Source organism: Lacerta agilis, chromosome 5, assembly GCF_009819535.1.
Source record: "Lacerta agilis isolate rLacAgi1 chromosome 5, rLacAgi1.pri, whole genome shotgun sequence".
Classification (NCBI taxonomy): Eukaryota; Metazoa; Chordata; class Lepidosauria; order Squamata; family Lacertidae; genus Lacerta; species Lacerta agilis.
In genome coordinates, this window is record NC_046316.1 from 81,594,575 (window position 1) to 81,617,199 (window position 22,625).

The 22,625-nt window shown below is 43.4% G+C and overlaps 1 protein-coding gene across 8 annotated transcripts in view; it reads right to left on the reverse strand.

Moving 5' to 3' along the window:
• The window catches only part of TNIK (TRAF2 and NCK interacting kinase), a 272,940-nt gene that overhangs the window by 120,362 nt on the left and 129,953 nt on the right, over positions 1 to 22,625 (reverse strand). For all 8 annotated transcript variants that reach the window (XR_004426687.1, XM_033150660.1, XM_033150657.1 and 5 more), the window contains exons 3-5: positions 13,701 to 13,757; positions 10,103 to 10,228; positions 2,182 to 2,292 (exon numbers count right to left, since the gene is read on the reverse strand). Coding sequence is in view for 7 of the 8 variants with exons in the window: in XM_033150660.1 (XP_033006551.1) it covers positions 2,182 to 2,292; positions 10,103 to 10,228; positions 13,701 to 13,757 (294 nt within the window). In the remaining variant the exon portion in view is untranslated. The remainder of the gene's footprint in view (positions 1 to 2,181; positions 2,293 to 10,102; positions 10,229 to 13,700; positions 13,758 to 22,625) is intronic.

The window sequence follows — 22,625 nt, forward strand, 5'->3', positions numbered from 1 at the left end:
AACTTGTTCCTTGGTGCTAATTACCGTTTAGCGAAAATGTTGGTGCAGATGCAAACCTAACTGTAGTCACAATCAGAACAGAAAAAGGAATGAGGGATGTTCACGTGAGACGTGAAGTATAGGGGGAAGAAAGTCCGGGGTTGGGGGGGGGGGGTTCCCAAACTTTGATTCAGAGACGGAGTCATAAGATCAGGTAATTTCCCTGTGCATCACACTGAGGCTTTGCAAACTGTGGGAGCTGCTGATTCAAAACAGAACTCACTTTACACATTATTATGATGACACACATCCCCAGATGCCTGCATTATCAGCCGACTGAAAAGATGGAGTTAGCTCATCTTTTGACATCCAAAAGATGAGGCACTGGTGGAATGGTTCAACAGTCAGAACATGACTCATTGCTTGTGGACTATTTTAGGAAACTGACTTTCCAAGCTTGTAAATTTAAACCCTAGCCTGGGTAGCTGTGGCTTCCTGAGACAGAAATGAGAAAGTCAATACAATAGCTGATTAGCCGCAGGTCACTTGCCTTTCCTATCAAATTGCTAAAGGACTGCAGTCTGGGGGTGTTTACTGTAAATGAGCAAGTGCTTTGTCACCACCAGATACCAAGTGCCATTTGGGGAGTGTTCAGATCCCATTTTCATTTTCAGGGTGAACATTGCGCTGCTTCCTCTCTTTCGTACTAGTGACTTAACCCTCTATGGAGCTAAAAGCATATTAGAAGCATCCACATTTGAGTCATGTGGATCACTCATGCACTAAAGTGAAGCACTTTAGTGTTTTGCTAGCTTGAGACTGCTAAGCATCTGTGACTGTGTTTTCATTATTGCTGATCTCACATGATGGTTGTCCTTGCAAAGCTGGGGCATTACCTGAGTGATCCAACTGCAATGTGAAAACACTATGTAGATTAGGTGGATAAGGACTGAGTAACCTTTGGGCAGCAGCTGCTGTCTTCAAGGGTAAAGGAGTCACATATCCCAAGCTATAAAAGAAATTATTACAGTGAAGAATTTCAACTTGCTATTTTAATAGCACAACTCCCCTCAAGCTGGTGTTTACCTCCTTAACATGAAATGTGCCTTGGTTTGATTTGACTTTAAAAAGGTTTGCTCCTTGGAGAGGGTTCCACCGCAAGACCTAGCCTGAGGACCACTTCAATCCATAGGCTATGTTCACACATAATGCTAATGGACCTAGGGATGTGGTGATGAAGGCAAATTACCCCAAACATCACCGCACATGACCAAGTGCAACTGTGACTGACTGGGGATGTATAATGCAGTATTTTTATTTAACAGATTTCCCACAGTAAGAGGAAATCTGGATTAAATGTAATTTTGATGACTCCATTGTCACACAGATGGTATGAAAAACCCGCATATATGAACAGCACAATTTCCACAATAAACTGTCATTTGAAAAGCCCTAAAAATGCATTTTCTCTTTCCCCCCATTTTCCTAAAAAGAAATTGAATATAATTTAGACAGACCTTTGTTCCTATTAATATTAAAGAAGGATTTTTTTTTCCTAAGAAAGAAAGAACAGGCTTAAAAGTTGAGGGAGAAAGAAAGAAAGGCAACTGACCCTCACTCATTCATTATACATCATATTTAAGTGACTATGAATCATTTATACCTACAGGCACCTACAAACTTCTCTTATGACTAGCCACAAAACCTCAGGAGCCATCTTCCAGATTATGTCTCTTTTCTATGCATTAAAAACCAGAGCAGAGACTCAGCACAGGCAGAATGTTGGTTCCATGCAAACTATGGTTTACAAATCAGGAACTAGCTTTGGGATTCTGTACTCTCCCTGTTCCTCATTCGCTTTTCCAGGTCAGGTTCCCACTCCTTTCCACTGCTTGCTGGAACCATGGTTTAGTGTTACATCCTCACAGAAACTAACCTTTCTTAACACTAGCCAAGACTGCTGTCTTAATCAAGATCTGCAATTATCAGTACAGGTGTGACGCTAAACCACGGTTAAGTCTGTGAGTGAGAAGGGAAGAGTGGTAATTTGTGCTAGAGAGGGGCAGCAGGCATTCCCAAACCTGGCCCCTGGTTTGCAAACCACTGCTTGGTCGGAAGTAGCATTGTGTTCACACTGAACCTAGGCAACATTTGCTGTCAATGACAGGCTGAAAGGTGGTTAAGCCCATTTTGGTCACGTACCCGTAAAATCTCCCTGCAGATGTAGGCAATCCACTCCTCCTTCAAAGTGTTCCCTTTTGTGTTCTTGATCAGATCAGTGACAGAGCCAGCACCACAAAACTCCATCACCAGCTGGCAAAGGAAACAAAAGTGCAATTATTATAATTAAACAGAAAGCATCCTCCAGGTTGCAATAACCCAGTGAAACACACTGCAGTTGGCAACAGGCAATACTGCTGAAAGAGAAAAGCAATCATTAAATAATGGCAATCTTTCCACTTTCAAGTTTCCCTTGGCCTGGGAAGTTTGAAAATCTGGAAGAATACAAACAGGATGTCAGAACCGCCTTCTTGAGAAAAAGGGTGTTTTTACTGGTTATATAATTTCTGCAACATTTTGGAGCAAGCTGCACACTATACAATGCCAATCTCATCCTTCCCCCACAACTTCAGGAGGTAGCAGATAATAAATATCCCTATTTAACAGATCAGGAACTGAAGGTGAAAGATAGGAACACTCAGGTCTCCCGTGGAGTTAATGATTCACAATGGATTTGAATACAGATTTCTGAGATCTAATAGTTTCTATAAAAGCTTTAGAAACCAGCAGGGGTCAATGTCATTCCTTCCTTCTGTGTACATGTGAGAGTTTGAAGGAAGGTTTGGTTTTCTCTAAGGAAGAAAGAAGAATGTTGTGTGGAGTATGAACAATCACATCAAGATCTAGAAGTAAGTTCCTGCTTCAGATTCCTTTCTATGGAAAAAACTAAATTTGGTCTCCACTAGAAGCACCTGTGGCTCCTTGAAAAACACCTCCTAAGAAGAAATATAATTGGCCCCTAACTTCCCATATTTTCACTGGTAGGCGAAGGATATGTTTGTTTGAACTGACTTTTGGCTGCAATTTTGTTTGGCCTTGGATTCTGGTTTTCCACAATGGGTTTTGACTTAAAACATTGTTGTATGTCACTTTGAGACACCTTTCTTGAAAATAGGCATACTTCTTTTAAAGGACATAGCTGTATAAATCTATGCTTTCCCACCAGTCAGTCAGAAAACAGGAATTTCTGAAAGTTTGCTCCAGATGCACAACACAATCTTTTATCGAACATTCTGACTTCAAAGACACAAGTATTCAACTACTGTTGTTTGGTCATTTAGTCATGTCCGACTCTTCGTGACCCCATGGACCAGAGCACACCAGGCACCCCTGACTTCCACTGCCTCCCGCAGTTTGGTCAGACTTATGTTGGTAGCTTCAAGAACACTGTCCAACCATCTCGTCCTCTGTCGTCCCCTTCTCCTTGTGCCCTCCATCTTTCCTAACATCAGGGTCTTTTCCAGGAAGTCTTCTCTTCTCATGAGGTGGCCAAAGTATTGGAGCCTCAGCTTCAGGATCTGTCCTTCCAGTGAGCACTCAGGGCTGATTTCCTTCAGAATGGATAGGTTTGATCTTCTTGCAGTCCACGGGACTCTCAAGAGTCTCCTCCAGCACCATAATTCAAAAGCATCAATTCTTCGGCGATCAGCCTTCTTTATGGTCCAACTCTCACTTCCATACATCACTACTGGGAAAACCATGGCTTTAACTATATGGACCTTTGTCGACAAGGTGATGTCTCTACTAGGCTATGCAAAATAACTAGGCTATGCAAGGTGATGCAACTACTAGGCTATGCAAAGTAAGGGGTCACAGTATATTCAAGTGGCAGGCTGTGTGCATATACCTAATGATGTAATCTGACACACAGTTATGTGTGAGCAAGTCCCATTGAACTCAGTGGGGCTTACTTCTTAATAGATATGTATAGGATTGCACTGTAAATGAATGCCCTGTTTCACTTTTTAAGAAGGCCAACAGTTATCATACATACACGACTCTCATCTTATGCTGAAGCTATGTTCCAGGGATAGAGTGTAAAGCCGAAATCATGTATAGTCAAAACAACCCTTTAAAAACTGGGAAATGAACCGTAAAAAAACACACACACACTCTCCCTGCACCCCTGAACACTATCCGAAGGCGAGCGCAATGGCAGGTAAGATTGCTGGTGTTTCACTTGCAGACCCCCTCCCCCTGCAGCCAAGCACGTGAAGCTGAAATTGTGTAAGTTGCAAGTCAACAGTATGTGTCTATGCCTATGTCTGTATCCCTTCACAATTTCAGAAGTAGCCTTACCTTTATCTAAATGCAATGAGGAATGAAACTGCCAGACCTGGTCAAATTGCTCAGGTGATTTAGTTAACAGACTGTCCTTTCAGAACATAATACAGGCTTAATGTGGTATCACACCTAACTTGAATAATATAATTTAATAGAATAAAGGCAATATGATCTGTAAGAGCAAGGCAGAACTGTTTAATCTTGTAGAACTCCCTCCCTCCAGCGACATTTTTGACCGTTCTCAAATTTCCATTTTGCTTCCACCCTGCTCCAAACAGAAGAGCTACTTTTACACATTTCTTGTAGAGATATGTAGATGCCGGTGCTGTGGTTGCTGCCAAACCACAGCAGAAAGGTATGTGAATTCTGCCCACAGGGTTTGGGAATACTGTTTGTTCACAAGAGCATGGAAGCGATGTTCTGTGATAATGGGCTTGCAGCCAGAATGCTGAACTTTGAATAACTGGGACACATAGGTCCACCTCATGCTAATTTGTGTTTTTAAATGTGAGATTAAATTCAATTAATGTTTTGTTGTTGTTTAGTCGTTTAGTCGTTTCTGACTCTTCGTGACCCCATGGACCAGATACACATGAAGCAACCTGTTGTCTTGGTGTATTGGAAGCTTCTAAATATACAGAAGCATCCCAGAAATTAAGTCAGCTAAACCTACAAGGGTTTCACATCACTCTGTTTTTTGGTGCTCCTCTAAAGATCCAGAACATACAGAAGGGTATTATTATTTTCATTATTATATCTGCTTATGTCCCCGTCACCTCAAAACAGTTTACATAAAAAATAAATCTGATCATGGCAAATCACAGAACACAACGAAAATAACAGCAGTAAAACATCAATAATGAAGCCAAAAGAATCGGTACCATAATAAAATGCACAGTCAAGGTTTAAAAAACATAGCCGTCAAAAGCTAGGGGGGAAATTCAGAAAAATATTTTGTTGAACCGTCAATTTTGTCATTGACACAGATGGTGGAATGTTGATTCAAAGAGGCTGCCATCTCAATAGGACACTACTGTAAGCACTTGTTGCTAAAAACCAAGGCATTTCCAATTAGCCGTGTCATGAACGTATTAAATGAAAGAGGTGTCAATAATAATGGCAAATGTGACAAAGTGTTCCCGACTACATTAAAACACAGATTCGCCCAAACCAAAATGGGTGCCTGATTTAGAAACAACAACAGCACTTCTTTGCCTCTACACAAAGAGACTGCAGGCTATTCGCAAAGACACCATCACTTCAACGTTCTATGTTTGGAACAGTTGTACTTTCTTGTACTCATGGCTGAGAGGGAGAAGTACAAAGATGGAAGTAGGACTTGGCAAAGGTAAAGAAGGCTGTTCCCCATGCCCTCCAGAGCTGCGCTGCTGAGGAAAACAAAACAAAATGGGCCCAGCCCAATACTGTTTACCATCTGCAGGTTTCTAGTACCTGTACTCCTTTCCTTCCCACCGGAAGATGCAAGGTAGCCATGTGTCCTACTTTACAGAACAAAGTCCTGTATTTAAAGGTCTGTCCAGCCCAAGTCCACTTGGTCACTGTGGAGTGAGCAAGTTCCAGCAGATAGGCCCCACTCTCTTGCCTTCAGAGGTCCTCAGTGGCAGCAGTTGACTGGCAACTGGCAACCAGCAGCCTGGGATACTTTACTGGCTCCCAATTAGAAGGAGCCATCGCAAGATGGGTGAAACAAGGGCCCAGGGTCATATGAGAGCTTGCTGATCAGCTAGCTTCAGATTTGGCCACTGGATGTTGAAAAATAATAATGCAGACTGGTGCCATTTTAGCCTCTGACAGATTGTATAACATACAGTGCTCTCTTATCAGCCACACGGTTTGGGGGAAATTACTAGCCATGGTCATCTCAGTTCCATGGTGGAAGAAGAACGGGAATCCTGGCAAATCTACCCCACCCTACCAAGAATATATCTCTGTTGCATGCTCTGCATATGCATTTCCCCCCTCTCAGCCCCCACCCAGCCTCTCATTATGAATCTACCAACCATTCTAAATCTAAACTCTGAGGGTTGCCATGGAAGCAATCCATCCTTAGACAGGAAGGCATGAGCCTCATCCCCTCTGGGGAGCGGCTCTGTCACCAGCGTTCTGCCCCCAGCTTTCACCAGCCTGGAGCTCTCTGTCTGCCTGAACACTGCAACTCTGCAAACAGCAGACGAGCAGCGAAAAAGCCAACGCCATTGTACATGCATGGCAGTGCCTTTCAGTTAATCACTTCAATCCACCCTAGACAGCAAGGACAGATGACAAACATAAAGCAGAATGGCACCTATATTACCTTGCGGATGTATGCTTTTGTGTTAACATATTGAAATTAAAGAAGGGCTCCACAGCTTGCAATAACATTTCTAGAAGAGGCTCTGGAATACCAATGCGAATGGAATGGATTTTTAATTTTGTACCCCTTACTCTGTTTGGTAACCCTTAGCATTAATTTCTCCCATTGTTCCTAAAAAGGTATTACTTAAGACAAGGCCCCAGAATGTTAGACGCCTGCTGCTATGATCTCATTAAATCTAACAAGGCAAGTCCAGGTAGGGCAAAGGAGAGTAATCGTGTGGGATGAAGATCACTAAAAATGAGGATAGGGGAACAGGATGGAGCCCTCCCAACCACCCCTTCCAAAAAGACAAAAGCCAAAGGGGTGGAAGGAGAACAATCTGGTGAGCTATTGAGTCTGATTTAATAAACTGAGCATGTGGTCATTGGACACTGTACAGCTAATTGGATGTTAAAGAGTGGAGGGATTTATATTTGCAGGGCAGTCTACTTTATGAGTATTTGGGAGAGAAATTTTATTTCATGTCCGCAATGTGCCCTGGGCTCTAGAGGTGTAACAGAGTGTAAAGCATACCTGAGTGAATGGCTCTAATTAATGCACTAATAAATGTACACACATCCATCTATATTTATCCACTATATTTATACACACATCCATCTATTTTTATTCTCTTCCTTTTGTTTTGTTTTTTTACATTCCAGGCTCTGAAAAAACGGCCCAAATTCTACAGTTTTCACCTCTTCCAGCTTCCATGGAATAATATAAAAAGGATGGTGCTTCCCCTCTGCCAAAGTTAGCATCTCCCACGGCTGCTGGTGGGATTTATTCAAGCAAGGCAATATAGAAATATGGGAGGTGAGGCAAAGCAAGGCAAGGCAGAGTTGAAGTGAGGAAAGGCAAGGGTAAAGAAGAAGGGAGGCAGGTCTGTGGTGGGGGAACAGAGAGTCCCCCTATTGTTCTGATCTCAATGCTTGAAAGTGTTCATAGGCCAGGAGTGGTTAGTCAGGGATGGCTCCAAAGGCACTGCTGGACTCCAACTCCCATCAGTCCCAGCCTGCGTGGTGAATGGTCAGTGATGATGGGCACTGTACTCCAAATAACCTCTGGATGACAATTGTTTAGCTACCCTGATCTAGGCCCAGGCCCATGCAGAGGTATGGTGCAGCCGAGTACACTTGCCCTAGGCCTTGGAGGTCTAAGCAGGTCATGGAGCCCTGTCACAGCCCTGCCGGATTTACACTGTCATGCCAAGAACACCCTGTGCCTCCCAGCTGACCAGGGACTTCAGACAAGCTCTGCACAGGACTTGGCTAGGCCTTAAAATGGATCCTTCAAACCCTGTTCTCCTGATTCTTACGTTCACACAACAGGCCAGGGATTCGTGAGACGAATCCAACCCTTGTAGAAATTTCGCCTGTCTCCTGGCGATCTTACTAAATTTTAACCAAGGTGGAATTTATTTATTTTTAATCCTCAGTTTCTCTCTTAAAAGAAAATGAAAGCAGTGTTTTCTAAGAACAATAAAGTGAGATGTTCCATTCGCTGATGTAACATTCCTCTTTTGGATTTTGTACGTAACACCCTGGCTATGCCTGAGTGCACCTAGGCTCTATAACCGTGAAGACCTCACTGTCAAAGAAAACCAACTCTATTACGGAACTTGTTATGGGGGTTGGCTTGGACAGCAAACTACACCCACTGGGTCTCTATCCCTGGAGCCTGACAAGGGGTTGTGTTGTCTTGCACTTTAATGTTGTTTATTCAGAGCACCTGTACCTGCCTTTCCTCCGCTCAGGGCAGCTTATGGCAAGCGAAAAGCAATTACAGAACATTTTCATGAAAATTACAAATATTATAAAATGTGTGCAGTGAAAATAGAAAGATGCACTTCAAGGATGGTGACAATAAAATGTGTCGGAAACCTGCTCTTTCGAAGAGATTCTAATCTGTACTGAAAGAACTCTGGCTTTTCACTATTATTATTTCTTGTACCACTTCATCCGAGAGTTGATAAAGAGAATAACTTGGGCGTTATCAGCAAGGAGTTTTATTCCGACAAAGACAAGAGGGGGAAATAAACAAGCATTTTTATCTCCAGAGCAGGAAGGGCAGAATTCTCACGACTTCTAATTCAATCAGGCAACTAAAAACGTGGTGGTTTAGTGAATCACGTGGGTCAAAATACACAGTGCTGCTTTCAACTATGGGCCCAAAGGATACCTTCTGAATGAGTCATCTGATTCACAAATGGGCCCCATATTTGCAAAACCTGCGCCAGGCTACCACTGTTAACATTCAATCCAGGGTTCACACTGATGTCAACACAGGTGACAAATTGTGCTAGAGATTATGGAGTGCAAGGGGGCACAGGGCAGACATGACACAGGTGTCAAACCTGTACCCTATAGCATTTAACACCCTACAGGTTTTATTTAGCATGGAATACTATATATAACTGCAGTTGCTGAACCTCAAAGAAGAATATTGTAGAGCTGGAGAAGAATCCAGAAAAGGGCAGTCAAATGGGACTAGAGCAACTCCCCTACAAGGAAAGGTTACAATATAGCTCAGTTGGTTAGAGCATGGTGCTGATAACAGCAAGGTTGCAGGTTCGATCTCCTGTAAGGGACAGCTGCATATTCCTGCATCTCGGGGGGCTGGACTACCTAATCCTCAGGGTCCCTTCCAACTCTCTGATTCTATGATTTGCAACTTTTAAGTTTAGGGAAAGGGTGAGTAAGGGAGGCGTGTGAGAACCAGTGTGTAAAATTGTCTATGATGTGGATAAAGAGAATTGGGAGAATTTCCACCACCACCCGAATAATATAATAATTTGGGGGCATCCAATGAAGCTGAATGCTGAAAGACTCAGGACAAAAGGAAGCAGTTATTCTCACGGTGCATAATCAAACTATGGTATTCGCCGTAAGAGGATGGAGTGATGGCAGCCGACAGGGAGGGCTTTAAAAGGCTTTTCAGCAAATTCATGGAGAAGATTAAATAGCTCCAGAATCTGATGCAATATGCCTCTGAATACCACTTGCTGGGGACCACAATTGAACACAGCACTGTTAAACACAAGTTCTGCTTGCAGGTTGACTACTGTGAGAATATGATGTTGTAGTACTAGATAGCTCTTTGGTCTGATCCAGCTGCTGCTTCTTTTGTCACATTCTTAATGCGCAATATTTTTTTACAGAAACAGTGTCTACTTCAAACCTTAAGCTATGCTAGAAGAAATGGAAGTCTTGTTTCTTTACAGCAATATGCAGGTGATCTAGAGCATCTGAGAAACACAGCCCTTAAAAAGGAAGCGCACAGATTCCAGAGGCAAGGAAACAATAAGTCCTTCGTGGTTTTCTGTGAAATGTCACAGGGATTTTGAATATCCCATGGAGATAAGCCAAAGAAAATAAACGCTGTTTGTAAAAAGAAGAAGAGGAGGAAGGAAACATTACATACCCAAAGCTGATCATCCATTCCTGGGGGGTTCTTCTTAATGAAAGCACCATAGTAAGTAGCAATATTTCGGTGATGCGAATATTTCTTTAGCATGTTAATTTCTTGCTTAATCTCTTCCTCTTCATCCTGGATAAAAAAGAAATATAATCAGTGTCACCAAATCAACAACAGGCTTATTTCCAGGCATTATTTCTCTTCGTCTTAATCATAATTGGTTCATTTTTATCTTCATCCCTCCCCAACCCTTCTCCCTTTCTTATAATGAAAAATCCTCATTCACAATCTCAGTACATAAAGTTGCGTGCCAGTGAAATGCCACGGAAAGCTAAGCGCACTGGGTTGGTCGTATCCAAAGGCTCCCATCTGTGAATGGACAAGGTTTCTGCCAATGAAGAAGACTCCTTCCACCAGCAGAAGCAACCTCTGGATACAAGACACTCAGAGTTCGAAACTCCCATTGTTCGAGGCGCGTTTTGTGACAGGGAATTTCATTAATGCGAGCAGTTTCTGAGCTCTGGGCGCAGTACTGAGCCTAGGATTGCAGATTAAAAGCTGCCACTGCTGGAATAAAAGGAGGGCCTTTTTCTGCCTCTACACTTCCAGCCACTCTCTGAAGACTGAAGAAGGAACCCTCATAAGAATATTAGGGGGGCAGGCAGGGGAAGTATGGCTGTTTTTTTGTTTTTTTGCAGTCTTCAGATGAGGACTAGACCATGTGAAAAATGAACATAATATCTTAGAGGCAGTTTATTCATTTTCAGCTTTGTATTCTTGTTATTAAAAAAGCACGCCCAGACATTCCATTGTGGCGCCCATAACCTAGGTTTAAGGTGCCACTTAGCTCCTAACTTTCATATCTCAGTTTCTAACACTGAATTCAGTTTATTAAAGCAATGCTATGCCTAGGACTGCAGCCTGGATGTTTAAACTGAGAGCAATTAAAGTTCAATATGGATAGTATGTTAGTTGCAACAATGTATAATTTATTTTACAGCCGTACCTTGGTTCTCGAAAGGAATCCGTTCTGCTTGACTTCCAAAAACGTTCGAAAACCAAGGCGCGGCTTCCAATTGGCTGCAGGAGGTTCCTGCACTCATTCGGAAGCCACGGAAGCTGCGTTGGACGTTCAGCTTCCAAAAAACATTCACAAACCGAAACAAAATAATTCACAAACCGAAACATTCCAGGTTTGCGGCATTTGGCATTTTTAGAAGACAGCTAGAAGAAAGCTGGGATGATTCATGCTGCATTTTCTGTTGGCAAGGTTTCCCAGGTCAGGGTATGCCAGATTAAAGGCTTGGTCCTTGCTGAAAGCCAACTGAACCCTAGGGGCATGGGGGTGGGGCATGAAAAGAGCCCCATCCAAAAATCTCAGTGATCAAGGTGGAACATAAGTAATGAGGCAGTCCTTAAAGTGCTTTGGGCCTAAGGAGTTTAGGGCTTTGTGAATTAACAGAAGAAGCTTGAACCTTGTCTGGTAGGAAATAGGCAATCAGGAAATTAACAATTCTCTCAGCAACCTGTTCCTTTGATCAAAGTGTGCCTTTCTCCAAGGACCCCCCTCAAACTGAGGCTAGCCCTGCTTCCCAGTGAATGGCAAGCCATTTTCAATCATCATTATTTGTAGACTCCTGGACATTTCTTAAAGGGTATTAAACAATATTATTTTGGACTGTGGTATCCTTCCAAGCTGGCTGGGTGGGATGAGACTTGAGGGAAGTGAGCACCATTTTGGCATCCAATTGGAACCACTGGTTGATGTCATCTGAAGATTTGGAGTCAAGTGACATGCGGTTACACCTATCCCGACGAAAATCTGCTGTTTATTCTAAAAGCTGCCAGGCTTAAAGTTCCCGTTCCAATCTATTGTTGAACCAGGAGCCAGGTATGGGCACCTGTATACAATAGTACCTTGGTTTCCGAACAGCTTAGTTCTCGAATGTTTTGGCTCCCGAATGCCACAAACCCGGAAGTGACTGTTCCGGTTTGCGAACTGTTTTTGGAAGCCGAACATCTGACGGGGCTTCTGATTGGCTGCAGGAGCTTCCTGCAGCCAATCAGAAGCCGCACTTTGGTTTGACTTCTGGAACGGATTCCATTCCACTTCCAAGGTGTGATTGAAACTTCTCTGTCTGAGCCAAAAGAAAAATGGCTGCCAGAAGACAAAGCAAGTGCGAGCCAGAAGAATCCACAAAGTTCCGAGAAGGGAGTGTGAGTGTGTAAGTGACAGAGTGGATGGATGTGCATGGGGGGCCGGGGGGGGGGGAATAGAGAAGGGGATTGGCTTAAATCCCATATTTAATTGTGTTCTTTTTAATACAAGCTCTCCCTGAAATCTCACGCTGCATTTTCAGGCACAAAATTTGAGAATGAGGCTTAAAAATATGGTGTGTGATTTTTCGTGAATTAAGACTCTTATTAAGTAAACCCTGAAGTGCTTATGCTTCCGAAAGCTTTAGCAATTCTACACTTTCTTCCCCTGTGGCCTATTGGCAAGCGCGTAGTTTATTTTCCTCCTATTAAGGGAATAACAAGCTTAATACCTTGAAAATCCCTGTTCCTTTTTTGTCATGCAAATTCCTCAGTGACCATATTTATGCATTTTCTGCAATGCATCTTCTAGCCACACAACAGCTAAAGGCACCCAACTCTGGGTTCTTGCAAGGTGAAACAATCCAGTGCTCAGAATATCAAAGGTTTCCACGCACCGAGTTGCGGCATACATATTTCTATTGCTATTGGTAAAAAAAAAAAATCTCATTCTGAGCAGTGTTTCTTGATCCAGTGAGTTCCAGCTCAATCCTGGGTGGAAGAATGCCATCTAGTAAGGTGACACCCTGAGGACTAGTACCATGCGAGAGGTAAAGGAATAGAAGAGATTCATTTATTTTCTCAAGCTATGCATTTGAACAGATTCTGCATAATTATCCCTCGAAAGCATCTGGGGAAGGGGCAGAGCAAAGACAAAACAAGCCTGCCAGCTTAGGACAGCCACTCATACCTCTCAGCTAAACTAATGGTACAGCGACAGCCAATCAAAGCAGGCATAGTTGACTGATGCTGGAAAACGAGGTTGGCCAAGCAAGTGGCAGTGTCTGCACCTCCTTGTCGACGTCCTGCTTGCTCATCAAACTGAGCACAGAAGGACCATAGCTCATAAGCAGAGCCTCTGCTTTGCATGCAGAAGGTCCCAGGTTCAATCCCCAGCATTTCCAGGTAGGCCTGGGATTCTTCCCTGCCTGAAAACCTGGAAAGGTGCTGGCAGGTCAGTGCCGACAAAACTGAGCTAGATGGGCAAAGTGTCTGACACAGAATAAGGCAGCTTCCTATCCAAGCTAGCTTCACAATGAGCCGCAGCACAGCAACTTGAGGGTCAACTATAGGTTCTTCCATGACGGTGAGCCTGCTGCTGACTGAGCATGCCAATCGTTGCTTTTTAAACAAAAAGGGGCCCACTTCCATTCCCATCCAAGTCCATGGGTGTCCTCTTGCTGTGGAAACCAATGGACAGCAAAATTGAGGTTTCAATATTTGACAGAGCTGCACATTGCTCAGTAGATTACATGATCATAAAGTCAAGAAAAGAATAATACATTACCCCGGTGACATCCATGACTTTAATAGCTGCAAGCTGTCCTGTTTTGACATGGCGACCCTAGGAAAAAAGAAATAAAGGAATCACTTAGCTTTCCCAGTTATACAATGGTGGGAAGGATTCGGCCACAAACTCCTACTCCACAAGCCTTGGTGTACTCAGAGTGCTTCTACTGGGAATACAGCAGTTAATAGCTCCATTCCCACTAGAAACTCACTAAAAATTCAGGAAGCAATAGCATTCTCATTGCCCATTGGTGTGCATGCCAACACAGTACATTGCCGTTCATTCTGCTATGAGCCATTCTGCTATTTCACCATACAATCTGCTTCACGCCTCTGTCACTTGGGAAGGATCATTGCAATATGTTCAAAGGGTCTTGCCCTAGCGAGCAACCTGGCTGCCAAATTCTGAAGTTTTCGAACCGTCTTCAGAGGAAGTCCTACGCATAACACATTGTAGTAATCTAACCTAGAGGTTACCTGAGTACGGACGACGGTAGTTAGGCTGTCCCTGTGCAGATAGGGGACATGTCCCTGTGCATGGTCACCTGCCAAAGCTGATGGAAGGCATTCTGTGTCACTGAGGCCACCTGAGCCTCAAGCGACAGCAAATGATCCAGAAGTACCTCCAATCTGTGTATCTGCTCCTTCAGAGGCAGTGCAACTCCAGCAAGAGCAGGCAACCTCCCATCCAAGGGGATGGCAACTAGGATCACACCCACCCACCATACACAGCTGCTGTGTTCAGAATGAAGGAAGCGCCCTCTGGTGCTAATGGGAGTTGCCTTACTGGCCTGGAGGAACAGCTTCAGTAGAGAGGGCAATTTTAATTAGGAACACAGTGCAGGAGGTAAGGGTTAACACCCCCTCCAGCTGCCTTTTTCTTTCATTCATATATATATATATATGAGAGAATGAGAAATGTAACTCCACATTTCATGTATCATCTAGCTGGGCCTGAAGCCTTCAGGTTCCTTTTCATCTTCTATATAATGGCAAATACGCAGGAGGACACTTAAGGATTTAGAGACTATTGTTCTTTCATGCTAGATTTTTTTCTTCCTAGCCTGAAGCAGATTTACTTTGTGGCTGAACACACAAGCGACTAATAATACACCCCAGAGCCGACACTTTGATGCTAAATAAGGTCCTGGATATGGAAAAATTAGTATATTAGCCTCATTCCACATGGAATGCAACGAACGTAACTGTCAACCTTTGACAGGATGAGCCCTTACAATTTGAGGGAAGCTGCAAATGAGAGTCACGTTCCTATTCTGAGAAGGAAATGCCAAATCTTGTTACAATTCAAATTACTTGCCCCCAAACCTGGGAAACTGGGAAGAGGAATCCCAACTGATTTATCGGGCAATTACCACCGCCCATTACCATTGTAATTTTGCAATTCACATTTAAGGCAGACATACTGGATATTTTCCAACATTGTTGTTACATTCGCAGACTGCCCCTTCTGCAATGGAACTTCTCCCTGCTCACCTCTTCCCTGAAACCCCCCCCCCCCTCAAATCTGCCCTAGAGGTTGGGGGACGACGACCCCCAGAGCAGATTTTGGAGGGGGTGGGAGAGAAGAAGAGAAAATCCCATTGCGTAAGTGGAACACCTGCAGTGTTGCAGACAACCCATTGCACAAGGGTATTTTCTGATGTAATGAGATCCTCCTCCATATTGAAGAGAAGTTAAGATGCAGGCGGTGCAGTGAAAAAGGAAACAGTGTTCTTATCATTTTAACGGTGGTAGCTTTCTTTCTTTGCAGAGTATGGATATCATATGTTAAATATATGCTTATATCCGTGTATGTTCGCATTTCTGTTCTATCCCTTCTTCCTTTTCTTCGATCAGAAATAAACCCTGTTATTATTATAACAAGCATTCCCAAGTCGCCTTTAAAGACTGCAACACTCCTAAGGCAGCTTGCACAAATAACAACTTTGCAATGAAACATTCGGCTGCAATTGGTTTCTTCTTCTAGCCGTGTTTCTCAAACTTGGGTCCCAAACTGTTGTTGGACTGCAATTCCCATCATCTCTATCTAGCAGGACCAGCAGTCAGGGACGATGGGAGTTGTAGTCCAGCAACAGCTGGAGACCTGGAGATAGAGAACTGGTAGCTTTATCATTTAAAACCGTTTATTGTGTTGTTTCGTGAAACTGAGAGGTTCCTTGCACCCTCAAAAGGGCAGTACAAGGCATCTCACAATACTACAGTTAGTTTTATAAATAAATAGTCGAATTGGCAAGGGAAACCAAGTGTAAGTAGTTTCATGAGGAAAATGCTAGGAGATCGATTCGCGGAGAGGCCTATTGCCCAACAGCAGCAGCCCTCCTCACAACACGAGAGCGGCAGTGACTCTGCTGAGGCAACGGATTATTGGCTTTCTCCTTCCAGGAGACCCATGCGGTAAAATCCCAGGCTGGGCCTGGTGCTGAACTCTTCATCACTGTACGGAACGAAACTAGGTCACTGCAGAGGATCCCAGCGTCCTGAGGGAACGTTCAGTATGCCAGGGCACACACACACACACACACACTCTTCCACACAGGCAACAGAAGGGGAAGTGAGGACAATCAGGCAGAGCAAGAGCTTGGATGGTGCAGATCTAAAGCTTTTCAAGCAAGCACCTTTTGTAAAGGAGCAACAGAGCACACCCACCCACACGACACACACGGTACCGAGATTTTCTCTCTCTTCCAGGAAAGCAGTACAAAATAACTGTTTGTGGCTGGCGTGCTCATGCATTTTGCATCGGCTCTTAAAAGCTTTTACTGGGTCACATTGTAGTCAGTTCTGCCCACCGCCTCCCAAATGCTGCTCAAAATTGTGGTGTTTTAAAGGATGCCCAATATAGAACACAGGTTCCTACACTCAAGGCTGTATGCTGTGATTCCACAGGAATGCCGGGAAGGGAGAAACGAAGGACATGGCATGAGCTGGATTCAGTTTCTTGGAAATTTTGGTTTCCGTTTGAAAAGCACATGTTTCAAATCTTTATGTTAGAAAGTGTATGGTGGGGGCAATGCCTGCTGAAATTCTCAGAAGCCAGAGGTAAATGGGAACATAACAGGATATAAAATATATTTTATATCCTCCATCAAGGATGAGTACAGTTCTTCCCCCAACCCGCTCCTATCCTCACAACAATCCTTAAAAAAAAAGCAACATGTCTAATTCTCTCTTATGTGTATAGGTGGCTGAAGAGAACATAATTTGCACTCAATAGCGAGGTATCTCTGTGAAAAACAAACCTAGCTTAACTTAAGCTTCAGCAAAGAGGCATTAGAACCCTTCACACTGTTCTCTAGGTGCAAATAATGTTACACAGTGGTACCTCTGGTTGCGAACACGATCTGTTCCGGGGTGCCATTCGCACCTCAAAAAGTCTGCAACCAGAGTGGCGGTTTTGCACATGCGCAAAGCACGATAGAGTGCTTCTGCACATGCAGTGTTTACTTCCGGGTTTGCCACGTTCTTAAACTGAAAAAACGCAACCTAAAGCGGCCGTAACCCGAGGTATGACTGTACATGAATGGGATCTGGGCTGATGAGAGTCCAAAGAATCTTGAAGGGACCGGGTTGGCGATGGCTCAGTTGTAGATGACCTAAAAAGCCAGTTAGCATTCCAGCAGAGTGGCACTGTCTGCTTTAGGAAGGCGCCCTTCTCATGGAACTGCCTAATGCGTTGGCTTCTCCTCAAACGACTGTGTGAAGCATGCCAATGCGCTTCTCCTGGCAAGAAAATGTTTTGCCTCCTAATGAGAGCCAGCCTGAAACCAGGGTGAACTGAGGTCATCTGGATGAATTTTCAAAGCCTGAGCAGAGTAGTGCATAATTTAAAAAAAAAATGAATGAGAAGCTGTTCCCAAATCAGATATTAAGAGTAGGAAGCAGACATGGCACATGGACAACACTGGAGTTGTGTCTTTCAGCCCTATTCATTAATTATTTTTATCATTTATTAATTTGTGTATCGCCCTTCATCTCAAGATCACAAGGCAGTTTATAATCGAGAAACACAAAAATATGTAACACAGTTACAAACATAAATAATACTCCCCCCCAGTTTAAAAGGACACAGATTGTTTAATTAGTCACAGATATGCAACGACGGCACCAGACGAGCATCCCTAGGGAGAGCATTCTACAAGCCGGGAGCCACCACAGAAAAGGCCTCTTTCTTGAGTGGTTTACCACTGCCTCCTTCAAGTAGGCAGGAACCAACCCTCAAGGAGGCATTGATTACCTCCCTGGCCCAGCCATAACAGGACTAGACAGTGCTCTGGACACCTCTTGAGATTAATCATTTATACCACGCCATCCAATACTCATATCCTTTATACCAGGGGTCAGAAACCTTTTTCAGCAGGGGGCCAGTCCACTATCCCTCAGACCTTGTGGGAGGCCGGACTATATTTTGGAGAAAAAAAATGAACGAATTCCTATGCCCCACAAATATCCCAGAGATGCATTTTAAATAAAAGGACACATTCTACTCATGTAAAAACACAGATTCCCGGACCATCCGCGGGCCGGATTTAGAAGGCGATTGGGCCGCATCCGGCCCCCGGGCCTTAGTTTGGGGACCCGTGCTTTATACATTTGAGGCTGATTTACTTAATTACAGTATTTTAGATGTCTGGAGAGTGAGGATCCTAACAGGGACTCAAGAGGTGGGGGTTGAGAATTACACTGGAATTTCTATCTAGCTCCCATTTTTCTCTTTATCATTCAAACACTGATGCCATTAATATACATCAGATTTTACAAAGTTTCACAGGGAAAAGATTTGGGGGGGGGGAGGGATGTTTGCCATTAGGATCCTAAAGTTTCGGTTCAACCAAGAAGAAAACAACAAGGGGAGAGTTGGAGGCAAAGGTTTCAAATCCCCCCTCCCCACATCCCGGTGAGACATAAAAGGCAGGCAAAAATTCTACAGGCAAAACTTACTTTCCTGGTACAAAGGGTGGGATTGAAACATTCTGCCTGTTGCATTTCTGTCTTCCACACAGCTGGGCAAAGCACGAGAACCCTGCCTGGAGAAAAATGTGGAACAGGTGCAGGGGTAAGCCAACATGGCCCTCTTCAGATGTTGCTGGATTGCAAGTTCGGTCATCCCTTGACCATTAGCCATGCTGGCTGGGGCTGATGTCAGTTGAAATTCAACAGCATCTAGAGGGAATCAGTTTGACTACCCCTGCTCCACTGCATGTGGCCATCCTAGATGATACCCGTTGCTGAAGGCTACTCCATAAGAAAGAAAATTAGTTCAAGGAACTACCGGTAATTCCTTCCCACAGCAAAACAAAACACTGAATTTGATGTGTGCCCAATCCTTACCTGGAAACGTTGCAAGACACTTCCAGTTGTGCTGTTTCATCACAAATATGGTTCAGCAAGAGGCTGTAGTAGTTTTAATTTAGTTGCATTCCATCAAACTTATGCTTAACTTGCGCTTCTAGGTTTGTAATCTTAAGACATGCTGTGATTCGGGTTTCAAGAGAAGACAGGTGAAGAAATCCAGCTAAACCATGGGTGACTGACAGGTGCCACAAGCAGCACAGCAAGCATCAGTTTGTGGCAGTCTAGGGACATTTCTGCAGCATGCCTCTTCCCAGTAGGTGGCTCATCAGCAGGCAATGCAGAAAACCATTCCAAGACCCAGGAGTCTGTATATGTATTATAGTACCGGTACGTCCGAGGAGTTATGCCTGTCACATACTTTGGACATAACGGCTGACACATTTGGCCAGGCTGGCCACTGCTCAAAGAGTCTGTGCATTTTCACAGCTGACCCTACCATTAGGCAGGATGAGGTGGTCCAGCTCAGGCAGGAGATTTCGGGTGTTGTGCAGCACTATGAATGGACAGTCATGTGTGTGTGTGTGTGTGTGTGTGTGTGTATATATATATATATATATATATATATATATATATATATATATGTGTGTGTGTGTGTGTGTATGTGTATATATATATATATATATATATATATATATATATATAGTTAGCTAGTTAGTTACACTTGCTAGGTGCCTCATCCGACGAGTTCTTCCATTGTTTGGGTTTTCTGACATATTCATCACCCTGGGAGAAACTGCTTGGATTTTCTGCCTCAGGCACCAGATGTCTTCAAACAGCTCTGCTTTAGCCAAATACTATCTTCCAGCTCAAATCTCTTCTTTATCGTAACCCACTGAGCTCATCAAACATGCATCTTTGTATCTGCTTCTTTATCAATATCAAGGTTTCTGCTTTACATTGTTGTGTGTGCACGTGATGTTGTTGGCATAGCTTCCCTCCCCAGATATGCTGTCAAAGCTTATTTGGGTACAAACCCAAACTCAACTCGAAGCTTATCCAAGTGAGAATGTCAAAGCTGTTGTTGTTTTTGATTGAGCACTCATCTGAGCATGAAGCGATCCCTCTAATTACCTTTAAAACATTACCTAGCTATCGCTAACTCAATAATGTCGTGAGTGTTATGTGGACGTTACTCAGATTCCCACAAAACGAGGGCAGTGACAGAGACGTTTAGAGTGGCAGATTGTGTGTAATCTGCAGAGTTTTTCAAGACAAAGGAATTTTGAAGGTTATGTATACACCTTATAAATATTCATCAGCGCTGCATATAATCTCAGAGTGGCCCTCGGCGTTCCCGAGCTGTACATTTTAAATGTAGCTGTTTCAATCAGTAGAAATTCTTAGGGTAAAATTGACACCGTAGAGACAGCTGGAAAAGGTTCTAAGATTAAGTGACATTGAAATGGAACATAGTTTGCATCTGTTATGTTCAGCTTGATTAAGCTAGGTACAGTTTTTACATTGCTTTTTTAAAATTAAACAGGTTGTAGTCAAGTATATGAATATGGTGTGCTGCTTTAAACCACCCTGGGCATCTTTCGTCTCTTCTGGGGAGTCAGTTCTGTGTGATTTGTTGTTGTTGTTGTTGTTCAGTCATTCAGTCGTGTCCGACTCTTCGTGACCCCATGGAACAGAGCACGCCAGGCACGCCTATCCTTCACTGCCTCCCGCAGTTTGGCCAAACTCATGTTAGTAGCTTCGAGAACACTGTCCAACCATCTCATCCTCTGCCGTCCCCTTCTCCTTGTGCCCTCCATCTTTCCCAACATCAGGGTCTTTTCCAGGGAGTCTTCTCTTCTCATGAGGTGGCCAAAGTACTGGAGCCTCAACTTCAGGATCTGTCCTTCTAGTGAGCACTCAGGGTTGATTTCCTTCAGAATGGATAGGTTTGATCTTCTTGCAGTCCATGGGACTCTCAAGAGTCTCCTCCAGCACCATAATTCAAAAGCATCAATTCTTCGGCGATCAGCCTTCTTTATGGTCCAGCTCTCACTTCCATACATCACTAGTTTGTCATTGCTTTTCTCCCAAGAAGCAGGCGTCTTCTAATTTCGTGACTGCTGTCACCATCTGCAGTGATCATGGAAGCCAAGAAAGTGAAATCTCTCACTGCCTCCATTTCTTCCCCTTCTATTTGCCAGGAGGTGATGGGACCAGTGGCCATGATCTTAGTTTTTTTGATGTTGAGCTTCAGACCATATTTTGCGCTTTCCTCTTTCACCCTCATTAAAAGGTTCTTCAATTCCTCCTCACTTTCTGCCATCAAGGTTGTATCATCAGCATATCTGAGGTTGTTGATATTTTTCCCGGCAATCCGGTTTGGGATTCTGTGTGATTAGGTAACATAAAGGCCCAGTTTAGGCATAATGCTAAACAAGGAGGTTCCAACATTGCAAAGAATGAGCCAAAGTGAACATTAAGCTCACATACTCTCCCCTCTTCCTCCTCCTTGTGTGAGAGAGCAAGACCGGAAGCTGATGGTTTCAATTTTGCTGCCTTCCATTACCCCCAATCTCAGGACGCTCATTTAGTTTACCTATGGTTAGTTTTTTAAAAAATGAACAGGATGTGAAACCACAGTTTGATTCTGGTGTGTTTTAACTAACCATAGTTTAGGCTAAGCCAGTTTCCCAAATTCAGAAGCAATAGGAAACTGAAGTTTCTTCCAAACCAGAAGTGGGAGAGTCACATCACCTCCCATCCTGCATGAAGGAGAGAGGAGAGAGAAGGAACACAAGAGCCAAAGGCTTGCCACAGTTCATTCTCAGAATGCTAAACTATGCATGTCTGAACAGAGCCAAACCGTCCCCTATTACCAACACTCCACAGAATTTTACCGGAAAAAGAGTTTATGTGAGATCATTGAATGACATCCATGCTGAGACAACCACTATCTTTTTCTATTGGAAATTGTCTTAGTCATTTTGTTTTGAAATTTCTGTATTTGATTGGTAGTGACTTTTTATGCCCACAGGCGACTTTGATGCCTCACAGAGGTGTCCTGGAGTGATACTGATAGTTTTAAATAAACAAATAAATAGAATCATAGACAAATACAAGGCAGTTCGCACGTCATAACCTAATTTGCACGAACCCTCAGTTTTGATTTAGGTTTCTAAGCATTAGCTTACATACACATACACAGATAGTCTGTTCAATTTCACACCTATATCTCAACTACACTGCCTCACTAGGCTGTAAGCCTATTTATATTATTATTATTATTATTATTATTATTATTATTATTATTATTATTATTATTATAGTTAAATTGTCAGGATTCTACAAGAAGCAAAATACTCCATTTGCCATCAACACAGGGTGGTTCATGATGCAATTGTTGCCATGAAGATTTTTAAACTCCCTGCCTTCTGCTGATATTTTTCTAATTTTGGCTACAGAGCAAAATAGCACAGCTAAATAAGATAGTAGCTTGGAGGGACAGTATTTTTTCCCCCAAAGTAGCTGGCAGAAAATGGAGAAGAGCTGCCCAATACCCAATCAGATGGAACTCCTGCTTCCTCAAGAGCTTCCATGGCTTCATTATGGG